The sequence below is a fragment of the Labrus mixtus genome, chromosome 14 (assembly GCF_963584025.1).
Source record: "Labrus mixtus chromosome 14, fLabMix1.1, whole genome shotgun sequence".
Classification (NCBI taxonomy): domain Eukaryota; kingdom Metazoa; phylum Chordata; class Actinopteri; order Labriformes; family Labridae; genus Labrus; species Labrus mixtus.
The window spans coordinates 6737979-6751316 of record NC_083625.1 but is presented as its reverse complement, the minus strand read 5'-3'; the positions used below and the strand labels follow the sequence as shown (position 1 = coordinate 6751316).

The 13338-nt window shown below is 37.5% G+C and overlaps 1 protein-coding gene across 1 annotated transcript; it reads right to left on the bottom strand.

Annotated features, from left to right (window-relative positions):
• Positions 1–2962: 2962 nt before the first annotated feature.
• On the bottom strand, positions 2963–12452 carry LOC132987793 (histone acetyltransferase KAT5). The gene is made up of 16 exons (XM_061054702.1): positions 12362–12452; positions 12214–12280; positions 10533–10601; positions 10265–10401; positions 9357–9425; positions 9089–9271; positions 8423–8593; positions 8257–8331; positions 7350–7412; positions 6869–7117; positions 6677–6766; positions 6428–6568; positions 6247–6340; positions 5976–6135; positions 5801–5882; positions 2963–4683 (listed from the first exon to the last, which is right to left on the bottom strand). Exons 1-16 carry the CDS (start codon positions 12389–12391, stop codon positions 4549–4551), a joined length of 1815 nt encoding a protein of 604 aa, XP_060910685.1. The 5' UTR covers positions 12392–12452; the 3' UTR covers positions 2963–4548.
• Positions 12453–13338: the final 886 nt, after the last annotated feature.

Here is a 13338-nt window from a genome sequence, read left to right as displayed (position 1 = left end):
TTGTCCACAGGGGGCGCCAAAATCAACACAAAATGAAAGGTCCTCACAGAAGCTTTAATTAATGTCGACAACAACAACTGATATCCAACACACTTATTATAGCTGAAGACTCAGTCATTTAGAGAGATTTGGCTCTCACTGAGGCACTTCAGCAAGATCTGGCATCCCCTACTCGATATGTTAAAGATACAAACTTAATGACAACCGCCTCTGAAGTGACATGAAGTAAACCAGGCTGAGAAAAAACAAGGTGATAGTTATGTCGTCTTTTATTTGAACTCTCTCTTCTAGCCTTTTTCTCTATTCTTTTCTTCTGTCTTTTTTATACTTGTTGATTTGTCTATTTGCTTTTTCAACAAATCTCACCACCACAGCACCCCTGGGTGCGGTTTCCAGGGCGCCTTAGGGCTGTGCTCGACACAGAAGGAGCAAACTGTGAGCCCAAATCGATCTCAATTAGGCAGAACCAGCATGTGAATCTGTGCCCGTCATGAAGATAAGACTCTGAAGTCAAGGATTTCAGAGCAATGTAACATTGAAAGGAGCGCAGAGCAGATAACATCGCCATTACAAATCAGAGGTCATTTACATGTTTTGTATTTTTACGTCTTTTTTCCACTTAATGGACATTTTTCTGTATTTCATTTGTATCTTTTTTAAACATATTTTAATATATATCTTCTCTGTGATTGTTAAATTTTCATTTGATGCTTGTGATGTCTTGTGTGAAGTTCTTTGAAATGCCTTGTTGCAGAAATGTGCTATAGAAATAAATCAGACTTGATATATTGAAGTTTTAATTAATGCTTCCTTAATATAAAATAAACAAAACTAGAAAAGTCCCAGATTATATACCAAGTCTGACACTTCAATACATCCTGCGTTTACTGCTAATGAGGTTGTTTATACGTGAGTTTTCATTGAGCATGATTTGTGACCGCCTGAGCTTTTTGTGAGTCAAACCAGAGGTCATTCTGTGAACGGGACCTCGCGAGGATCAGTGCTGCAGTGACACCAAGTGGAAATGTTCAGCTAAGACTTTTACAAAGGAACTGTTTTCTTACTCTTATAAGAGTTGACATTTTATGAGACAAGAACGAGAAACAACACTGAACAATATGTTATCCTGAACATTAAAAAAAACAAGCTTCACTCCTAAAAAAAAAAATCAAGGCGAGTAAATTGTAAACAGAATGCTAGATCTCCATTAATGATTCATACCATAGTTCATATTCTTTCCTCCAAAGTGAAAGCTTTTAATGGATGGCTTTCAAAAAATCTGAGCCAATAATCTGTGCAATGGCTACACTCCAAAAGCAGAGCACATTAAGGTTGTAAGCAACCACAAACAAGCAATCTAACTGTTATGGGTGTGTGTGTGTGTGTGTGTGTGTGTGTGGGGGGGGGGGTTATATTCCTTTCTTGTGGAAATAGGAGCGGATAGAGTCAGAAGCCAGGGATTGCGTTGTGATCCGACTTTTTGTTGTTGTCCAGAAAAGGGAGGGAGAGGTCTGGAATTGCACATGGAAATGGGGGGGTGATATGCAGGAACGGAGCCACAGGTGGGTTTCGAGCCCATGCCGCCCGCTTGGAAGGCTTGAGCCTCTGTACATGGGACACATGCACTACCCACTAGGCCACCTGAACCCCTCTTACTGTTATTTTTATTATTAAAGTCTGATGTCTATGTTTTTTCTTAAGGAAATAAAAGTAAATCAAGAACCGTTTCCTGCTAGTTTAATGTATATCTCATATAAAATCTTAACTTCTTTAACATCAAACACACCTCAGTCTAATAATGATCAGAGTAAACACATGAAGACAGAAATAAAGAAACACTTACTTCACAGAGGTCCAGATAACAGAATGTGATACTGTGAGGCATCAGGATGAGGAAATGTACTGACAGACGGTCGAGAAAACTTCCCAAATGAGTGATGTGTTGAGGATTATAGAGGGGTGTCACTTCCTCTCTGTCCTCATGGGGGCTGCTGCCGTGACTCTTCCAGGTGCGCAGAGAGAAAGGGGGTCAGATGTGGAGTTTTGACAAAAGCACGGCACCACCTGCAGATTTATTACAATAGAGAAGACCGCGTTTGAAAAGAAACGTTTGCAAACCCTGCAGAGAAATCAACACACTACCAAATGTTTCACCCAGATCTGAGTTTATGTGATTTGTTGCCTCCATGTTTGTGTTCATCTGTGAAGGTGACGCTCCGCCGTCATGTTTTTGAATATTAATGTACTTCCTTTTGTAGCAACGACTTCAACTCAGTCCAGAATCACATGTAAGAGGTAATTGTGTCATTTTTACCTGAGGATTGGACAGCCAGATTTGATCACCTCAGGGTGTCCATTTCCTGTTCAGATTAATCCACAATCTCTTAAACTGAAATGCAATTATTTTGGACTGGTTGCAACATTAACTTTCTCCATCAACTAACGACAATCCCTCCAGTTTGACTTCAGCACGTGGGTTGGTCCAGCTTGTTTGTAATCGCATGACGTATACAATGTCGCCCCCTGGTGGCCACAACAGAAACTTTCTACAACCTGAATCTGCTGTGTTGTTAAACTGTATTGATTTCCTCTTTGTGCAATTTTGTTTCCAGGCAATAATCCTTAATAGGTCTATTCTGCTCTGATTTCTATTTTACAGACTCGATACAATACTTTCAAGGTGCTCTACACTCTCGTACACATTCATTACATGTGTATGTACCTGTACTCAAAAGGAAAAAGGCAGACAGAAATGAATTTCACAATGAGGCACCAAGTCTAGAATAAAAGCTACATCTTTTCTTAAAGTCAGAGGATGATTCCTGGATATCCCCATACCATTTTGTAACTAAAAACAAGAATATACTATTTTTATTTTGCACAGGTGGAGCTGGAACTTAAATCTTTACCATTTACAATCCTGAATACTGAAGGGTGAAATTCTGACACATTTAAGACACAATAAGAGTTTAAGTTTTCTTTTTTTATCAATTCAACAAGTTCTCATATCAAACGTTGAAATCATACCCTCCACTGTGTGTCACTTAAAGATATACTAAATCATTTCAACAGTGAATCTTTGACATGAAACACAAAGTACAAACTGAAAGTCGTTTTAACACTTCCACATATTTTTTTTTCTGTTTGCATCGTTCAGCCAGTTAGTTTATATTAAGTAAAAAAAAAAAAAGACAACTGTACACAAAATTTACATTCCTCTAACAGTTCAACATGGCTTCTTGTCTTCTAAGCTATTTCTTTGTACAATCAGGTCCAGTATGTACAGGTACAGGGAACATGTGTTTAACTTAAGGAGGTGATTTGTCTCATTGCACACTGTACAGATGATCATGGCCGAAGACAACGTGGAAGAAAAAGAAGAAATGATTACAAACAAAGAGCATAGATACTCCCATCCATTCAGATGAAAGGGAAATGAGGAGCAGAGCTTCTTCTGTGAATACAAACATGAGTTGGCTTTTGTGGTTTGTGAAAGTATTACAACTGAAGGTCTTGATGGATTTCATGTCTGCATCCACTGTTTCACTGAAGGTACATATTCTTTCTGGAGACCCATAATGAAGGTCACTAAACCTACGAGCTAATAACTTAAGGATATGTTGATATTCAGGCACTCAAAGGGAATCATGTTGAACTGACTTTTAGAGTGGGGCTGAGAATTTGATTTCATTATATTAATTGGTAAGGAGTGTATTAATTGAATCTTTCAATTAATGTAATGAATTTAGGAGGCATTTTCAGGGACACTTTGAAGCCTAAAAACACTAGATCCCAAAGAAAATAAAACACTTCATTTTGGAGTGTAAAGACATCTAATGAGTGTTGTAAGTATCTTTTCTTAACTTAGGGCTCTTTAGTTTAAGATGTGTGCAAAAATGAAAGATAGATAGAAAATGGTCCCACAGGAAAGTTTCTTTTAACATGTTTACAGCCAAACATTTGTGGAATATCAAAATATTTTTCAGGATGTTATTTGACTCAACTTTTTTTTTTTATGGCAGATAGAAACGATTTAGAAAGAAAAAACAGGTTTTATGGGCAAAGACAAAAAAGACATTTGTCTTTCAGGAGTTTGAGAAGAAAACCTTTGTGGGTTTGACGTGTGTGTGGATTCATCAGAGAAACTAAATTCCCTGTCTTTAAAAAAAGAAAAACACCATCTTGTTTCCATAATTTAGTAAGTTTGCCATCTCAGGATGTAATTTACACTTTTAAACAGATGTGTCTCACTTTAAATGTCACAAACAGGATCTTTAAAACAGTAGACGATGTGTTGTGTTTTCTTGTTGTGGATGCTAAGAGCCTTCAATTGTATGATGAATATTCACAAGAAAAACTTACAGACTTGTTTTGAGTGATTTTTTTCATTCCTTGCTTCTTTTCTGAAGCGCAGTCTCTTGTGGGTTCAGGAAGGTTTTCCACGTTCTTGATGAGACGGTCTGATAAAAACCTTTATCTGATCCACAGTTTGCATCATGTCTGTTATCTGGAGTTTAGAGAAGGTGTTCAGTGAACCAGGTCAGGACTCTACCACTTGCCCCTCTTGCTCCAGTCTTTAGGTGTGAAGTGGAGACATTTTGGATCTATGCGTAAGTGTCTCTTCTGCATCGCTCTTTCATGCCCATCCACGATGTCCTCTGACAGAGTCAGGATGTACTGACCCTGGGTTGAAGAGACAAGACAAGGACAAAATATTCAAAACCTTTCAGGAGCATACTGCAATGATTTGTTTAAAACAAATTGACCACTGCTGGTTACACGACATGTCAGCTTAATGCAAACTGTTAAGTGTGTTTATACTTTTCACCATATGCATCACTCAGCCTGTTCTGAATATCTTAACTTACCCACACAGCAGACAGAGTTTGTCTTTATTAATCAAACTGATACCTCTTAATCACACAACAGACTCTTCATATACCAGTAAAACATACATACAGAATAATATCACTACAAAAAGAGGCTGTTCTGTGGTAACCATGGACACAAAGTACCAAAGTTGCTGGAGAATGTTTGGGTTGCTTAGCAACAGTCTAGTTTCAGTTGAGGAGCTAGTTGAGTTGGTGGAGCAAACGTTTTAAATCTTTTGTCATTTATTACTTCTTACTACTACTTCTATAACCGTTTAATCAAAGCAACATCACAGGAGAACGACTGATGTTGTGAATTTCAGCCGGTCACAGCGAGATGATATTCAGTTAAACATCACTTCCTCTGCTGTGATATTTCTACATTTCCATCAGCAATGGCGGTTTTAAAAGAATATTTGTTTTTATTTGAACACAACTGGACTAAACTGACAGTTTTCCTGCCTTACAGCCTGTCCTAACAGCAACACCGGAGAAAAACTTTGCTCCGGCTCACCGCGAGCCGTTAATTGAGTGTTAATTGAGCCTGTGAGTGTTGTGATTTGAGCGAGCAGCTCGTCAATACAAATCACCACACACATTTGTTTTTCCACCTTCAATACAACAGCACTAGATATCATATTGTTTGCAAGGGGAAACTGAAATTCACAGAGCAGAGAATTAAACACTTAAAGCATGCAGTGGGGACAGCCGGCGTGCGATCATGCGCGATGCGACGCCATATACAACGCCTGCGTGCTGTTAGGACACGGTGTTACGTGACATTAAATAATGTTTAGATAGAACTGAGACAGCTGGAGAGTGATGAACTACTCTCATCCAACAGAAAGAGTAGCAACAAGGCCAGCGGTTTTTATAACGAGTGTTTTGCAGCAGATTGCATCATTTAGATTTCAGTTTACATTTCTCACCTTGTAATAGTTGATGAGGTTGAGGTACTGAAGTGTCGAAATGACGTCTTCTTTTTTTACACTGGTGATCTCGCTGATTTCACTGCAGGTACAAAACATAACCAAATGATTAGAGAACCTCATCATTAAACTGCAGATCTGAAAGGTTGAGACAAAAATATGAACAATCACACACTTGATGGTTATCTGGGGTCTCTCTCCGTTGTCAGGTTTAAGGTCCATGAGGATTTCCAGGATGGTCTGCGACCAGTACGAGCGATAGGACAACAGACCGAGGTCAGAGAGCGGCTTCTCAGGAGTTCCCGTCTTCCCTTCGACCTTGGACAGCTCATAACCTGACGATCACACAAAGAGAACGGATTATAAGCATAAGTTTGGTAAACACAGAAAATGACCAAAGAAGGAAGGAAGGAAGTATGAAAGAGAAAAATCTACTGAGCACTTACTGAACTCAATAAGCAATTTGCCATAACCTCTCCGCTGATACGGAGGCAACGTCAGGATGCAGGCAACATTATAATCTTCAGTCGACTCTTTTTCCTGAAAAGACAATAACACGTTTAAAATTGGGAACCTCTAGATAGAAAGGGGAAATGTGTCAGAGAAGTATCGAACGTTTTTGGGTACCTTAGAGAAGTAGCCAACTATGTGGAAGCCTTTGGAGTCGTACTCCGTCATTACGTAGAAGAGGAAAGGGTCTGTGTCGTAGTACAAGGTTTTATGGTCCAGGAAACACTTTGCAAGTAAACACAGGTTCTGGGAATAATTCTGGAAACATAACAAATGCATGAAAATGAACAAATATAGCAAAGATGTGTTTGGAAAAATGTATGAAAATGATGAGTTTAGAAGAGAGACAAATATATTTTCACTGACTTTGTTTTTCCTGCCGTCGATCTCAAAGAATGAGATGGTGCCTTTACGGTAGATCTCGTTGCCTGGAGGATGTCTGAGATTGCATTTTGTCTGTGAAAGATGACGGACACAAGAAGATGTGGTCAATGTCGGACAATCTAAGCAGCGAGAGATTAAAGGCTTACGCTCTTGACACACGCTAAGGATTCTTACCAAATGCCTCTGCAGACACTTGAGGCTCTTGAGGTACTTGAGACAGAATTCACAGAGGTAGAGGATGGGCAGTGTGGTGAGCTCCTGTGGGTACGGGGAGAAGTACCAGGGCTTCAGCCTGTGACGTCCCAGCTCGATGCACTCTATGTTTTTCATCCGGGTGACGATGTCGTCATGGCTGCGGTCAGACACCAGACTGCCCGTCATGCGTGGCGCGGTCGGGATGCCATCCGAGCTGTCCTGGGAATCCTGTTGGTGAAAAGTCACACCTTTATATTAATTAATTTCACAAATGGACTTTGGATGGATTTTAAGTTTTTCCACACAGAACATGTATTATCAGAATGGCTGTGCATGTAATCATAATCACTAAACTGGGGTCAGAGGTAAACAGCACCTCCATTTTATTGGACCCACTAAGGCACAGATCATTTGGACAGTAACACAGAATCAAAAAGCAATAAAAGGAAATAAAACAGACCTCTGGTGGTGGTAGAAAGACACTGGCACTTTGAGGTTTGTTATACTGTAAAACCTTTATCATCTAGAAGAAAAAGACACAAAAACACAAACTTTTGAAAACTAAAGAGGGGAATAAATTGAATCTAACTGACACTGAACAGTCTGTTTGAGGGACAGACTGAAAGCTAAATGGAACTCTTAGTTTTAGTACATTTCAGGCTGTGTTCATTTGAGGCCAGCGAGCAACACTGGCTATCAAACAGACAGGTTGGCCATTAGATAGTGAGAGGAAAAGAGCAAAGACAGATTAGTTCATGTGGGTTTGTCAAGTTTTTTGTGACCTTATGTGATGAACCCCTGACCTCCGTCATCAGAAGATGTATTACACAGTATATGTATTAACTATTAGCACATACAAGTGTAAGCGTGGTTAGAAATAAACTTCTATGGTCTTTTTGGTGAGATACATAATACTCTTGTGTACAGCATTAAAAATAATTTAATTTAATCTCAAAATGGGCTGAAAAAATCTAACACATTTTCATTTGGTTTAAAAGTATTTTTGACTATTTGATAACCGTAGTAGGGTATAAGTCACTATGTTTATTGCTGTAAATTATAAAATTGAGAAACTTTAATACCATTAGAGACAGTGTTTGGCTTTTAAGAGTATGATTGATGAATCAGATGAATTTAATAAGATCTCTGACTAATGTGTAGAATCAGTGAAGCTTCTCCTGTCACCAGCAAACATTCAACTCCGGAACTACGTTCATTTCTGGAAGGTATTTTAGTTTGCAGTACTCAAAACAAGAGGTTAAATTCAAAACAAAAACAGAAGCAGATACTCTGGTGTAGGCCGGGTTAACATAGAAAATGAATTTAAATAATAAGTAGTAAAGAGGGACTATTAAGAAGTTGAGTACCTCGTCAGGTCCTCCGCAGTTAGCTTTCCTTTTCCTCCCAGGCTGTGAGGGGATGAGCCGCCGGGCAGTGCCGTTCTAATGTTTAAAGATTATAATAGGTTTAAAATCAGACGACAGGTAAAGATTTCAACTCAAATATTGAACTGACACAGAGGATTGTCTTTACCGTCGTGAGCGAGGAGAGCTGTTCATGGTCTTCCCGGGACTTGAAGGTGTTGGTCTCCCTCGCAGCAGGAAAAACAGATGCCTGAGAGGCTTCAGCTGAACTTGGCAGGGAGGGCACGGGGGTGGCCGGGGGTACCTGAGTCGCCACGGGGACGGCTTCTACTTTCCTCTTCTGTAGTAAACAAACAGTGTTAGACAGCTTTAAATGAGAGCACACAGAAACACATCTGAATCCAATTTATTTTTGTGTTACCACACTATATTCTGTAATTCTAGTCAGATCAGCGCACGTTTAACTTAAAAAAAAACAACCCACATTTAACGCTTCAAAGCTCAGGCTTCATTTCCTATAACCTCCAGGTTAAACTAGTGTCAGTTTACCCGATTCAAACCTGGTATTAAGATACAGCAGACACTGGTCAGCTGTTACTGCATTGGATTTACATTTTAATCTAAAAGAAACAAAGTGTCCTCTGGATCTTTTCCATACAAAAGTGCCAATTAACATACATCAACAATTTCAACATTTTACTAATTCATGTTTAGCAGCTTAAGTACATGTGAATTTCAGTCAATAATCAAAGATCTGCAGAAAATGAAAAGTAATTCAATAACCCATTTGAGCACAACATGAGAGATCACAACATAAACAGAGAAGGTCGGCTACCTTGACAGATTTGAAGCTCAAACGTGGTTTGACAAGTCCAGTGCAAACACCTGACAAACACTTGGATACACTGTTTGTTAATTCACTTCCAGATGTGATCTGCACAACTGGATCCTCTTCTTCTTTTTTTGTGTCATGGTTGTTTATTTCCTGATTTCCATGCAGTTCAGCATGACTCGATAGCTGTATGATCACACAAGATGCATGTTAACACCAGGTTCAAACAAGGGCTCAAGTCATTTGGAGAATGGCTCAAATCAAGTTGTACCGGTGTGGGGAGGGTTTTGCCTCTGGAAGGAGCTGTGGCAGATGGTACGTTGAGCTCTAGACTCTTCCTCTGAATTGAACAGAAAGAAAGAGAAGGGAGACGGTTACATGTCATTCATCTTTTCAATAACACAACATTAAAATGAACAGTTGCTATGGAAATGATTTGCAATCAAAATCCGTTCTGTATGAAAGAAGTATAAATACAGAAAATTTAAGAATGAGAACTGATGATTTCAGTGTTTCTTTAAACTGTCAGATTACTGTATATCATTGGTTCAAAACCTGATTAGTCTTCTGTGCTTGTAGCAACTAATGTTACACATGAACACTATTCTTTATTGAAATTATACATTTCTATTTTTATTCTTTTAGTCAACATACTCCACAACCTTTCTATGTACCCCCTGAAAACTGCAGAATTTGTCTGGTTAGGAATCACTGCACTGTAACACTTCTAAAATGTTCTGACAGATTTAAATATTAGGGATTGGTTGAATGTATATTCCTTCATCAGTACACTTTAAAAAACATGATGTGTTCTTTGGTAGATTGAAACAAATAACTGCTAAAGCAGCGGATATTAGTCATTGGTAAAGTGACCATGCAAGTGGTGTCTAATATTGTGTAGTTATTTTCTTTGAAATGTTTGATCATTTTGAGTATAACAAATCATGACAAAGACTTCTATGATTTTTAACAGTCTACAGGCAGGTTATTATATCTACTATCCATACAACATAGAAAGTCTGTGAGTGTCTTATAGCTCTTCAAATGTCTACTGAAAAAAGGGATTTAAAATGTAGATTTATAGATTATAAATTCTGTCTTCACAATGCTATAAAGATGTTGCTATACCCCTGAATATAATGTTACAATGTCGGTAGTCTGAGGTAAACATTCACTCACCACTTCTCTCTCAGGTGAACTTGGACGGGAGCCTGGAAGTCCATTCTTGGTTGGCGTTTTAGCTTCTTTTTTAGGGAATTGAAGCTTCTTCATGTCCAGCCTGTCTCCTGTGACCCACTCATCCAGGCGCTTGTTGACTATAAACAAAAGTCATGTATTAAATTATTTGTTTTTGCGGTAATGTATCTTTGTAATACATTTCCATTGACAAAATGACTACAACATTTAAAATGTCAAAGACAAATAAGTTATACAAAACTATACTCACAGTCAATGTAGTGGACATAGTAAAGCTTTCTTGAAGAAGCCTCCTTCACACTAAGAATTTCAGCCAAAGCTGCAAAATAAAAAGAAGAAAGTCATGATAAAACATATATTGTGTTGTGCTTATATGAAAAGAATATTGTTATAGGATGTTGTTGGGTTGATTTATCAACATGCTACTTAGGAGTCATTAGAATATGCAAGTAAAACTTTTTCATGCAGTGTTCACCTAACTAGGGTTTCAGTGGGGCTGAAACAATTAGCACTTAAGTATGAAATAGAGCCAAAAATTATTAACAAGAACAAGATTTGTTCAATACTGCAAATCTTGTTCATCTTAATCTTGTAGTAACCCGTTAATGACAATCAAGGCTTTCAATTTCAATTCAGTTTCAAATGTGAGGAACTGCTATCATCCTACGATTGGGATTGTAGGTTATGTATTTTAATTGTTATTCACAAACACAGCTTATTTCACGAGGCACATTATGATGGCATTTAAAAAAAAATCATTCTATAAAGCAAAATGTATTATTAACTATAATAACATAATAGAAAAATAATCCAAAACATTATAATCTTTCTTACCGAAGGCCATAACTCTGTACAACAGCTCACCTCATGCGAGCAGAGAACCGTCATCATGATAATATCTGTCTCTCCATACTGTAATCTGTTCTGAACATGTTAAATTTACTAATTATCCCTGCACTCATGTTCGCTTCATTTGGCTGTCTACTCGCCGTTATATTGTATAGTTTCTGCTTATAATATGTCTACACTCATGCACTTTAACTCATGTCAATACTGTCCATTTACAACTCTGTTTTTGCACATTTACATTCAATCTTCCATATTTAATCTTCCTATTTAAGACTAGTAATGCTTAGTTAAATCCTGGTTGTATATATTCACATTCTTAGTTCTGATATCTTTTAGTACTTATTTACTTTGTAGTTAATATTATATTGTGTTTTTTACTCATATTGTGTGTTTGGATAACCTGCTGCTGTAACACCACAATTTCCCAGTTTGGGATCAATAAAGTAATTCTATTCTATAATGTTGCACCACACACTGCAGGATAAACACTGGTACAGGTGTATCAAAATTATCTTATGTATAAGAAAAACTTTATCGTATCTAGTTTTTCTACTCTTAAATTATATAATAGAGAATATAGTCCCTTATTGTAATCTGAAACCTTAAACAGGAGGTGGTAAATGTTATAATATTTACGTTAAATAAGATAGGCAGGTTTGGGAAACACTCAGGTTAATAGGACTTTAAATAAGTTATGTTTATGCTGAGGTGTCAGAGTAATAAAGTTGTTAATTGGAGATTTATTGGTGTTGTAAACAGCAGCCTGATGTCAGATGGATTAACAATAAACGTTATTATGCATAAGTGACAACATATAAACATTGTGTGTGAAACGTTATTATAACAAATAAAATAACGTTGACATAACTATTTGTCTGTATTTTTGCAGTTGGATACCACAGAGGAGTTCTAACTATCATTGAAATAGATGTAAATGACATTGTAGAGCTTCATGTGTTGTTGGTGTGATGATGTTTACAGCGCTTTAACTGGAGGCCGCTGCGTCCGTTAACAACAGCTGAGGCTCCACAGTTAGCATTAGTTAGCTTAGCACTGGGGAAAAACAACCGGACGATACTTACGCCATTCGTCCTCGTGTTCTTGGTTTTTACGAAGAACGGGGAGGCGACAGCCCTCGACGATCTCGACCTGTGTAAAACAACACGTTAATACACGCCCTGAAACCAAGCCAACGTCTCAAAAATAATATTACATCTCTCGAAAACCTACCGAAGACGAGTTGTCCGCCATTTTCGTCATCTGAGCGAGCAGCAGCAGGGTGTTGTGGGAAAATGCCGGTCCACACCAAAGATGAGATAAAGGGCAAGATAGAGCTCCGAGATCACTCTCAAGGTAAACAAACCCGGAAGACTGAAAACTATTGGCTCGTCTGAGAGGTAGACTAGAATTACTTTATTGATCCCAAACTGGGAAATTGTGGCGTTACAGCAGCAGGTTATCCAACACACAATATGAGTAAAAAAACACAATATTAGCAAATCTAAAACACAATATAATATTAAATACAAAGTAAATAAGCACTAAAAATATCAAAACTAATAATGTGAATATATACAACCAGGATTTAACTTAGCATTACTAGTCTTAAATAGGAAGATTAAATGTAAATGTGCAAAAACAGAGTCGTAAATGGTTGTAAATTAAATATGGAAAATTAAATGTAAATGTGCAAAAACAGAGTCGTAAATGGTTGTAAATTAAATATGAAAGATTAAATGTAAATGTGCAAAAACGGAGTCGTAAATGGTTGTAAATTAAATACGAAAGATTAAATGTAAATGTGCAAGAACAGAGTCGTAGATGGTTGTAAATTAAATACGAAAGATTAAATGTAAATGTGCAAAAACAGAGTCGTAAATGGTTGTAAATTAAATACGAAAGATTAAATGTAAATGTGCAAGAACAGAGTCGTAAATGGTTGTAAATTAAATACGAAATATTAAATGTAAATGTGCAAGAACAGAGTCGTAAATGGTTGTAAATTAAATACGAAAGATTAAAAGTAAATGTGCAAAAACAGAGTCGTAAATGGACAGTATTGACATAAGTTAAAGTGCATATTATAAGCAGAAACTATTCAATATAACGGCGAGTAGACACAAATGAAGTGAACATGAGTGCAGGGATAATTTGTAAATTTAACATGTGCAGAACAGATTACAGTATGGAGAGACAGATATTATCAT

Coding starts and splice junctions, on each gene's coding strand:
- LOC132987793 (XM_061054702.1), bottom strand. CDS start 12,391: ATGACGAAAATGGCGGACAACTCGTCTTCG. Junction 10,402..10,532: donor CTATGTCCACTACATTGACT/GTGAGTATAGTT, acceptor TTTTGTTTATAG/TCAACAAGCGCCTGGATGAG. Junction 8,594..9,088: donor TGAGCTTCAAATCTGTCAAG/GTAGCCGACCTT, acceptor TGTTTACTACAG/AAGAGGAAAGTAGAAGCCGT.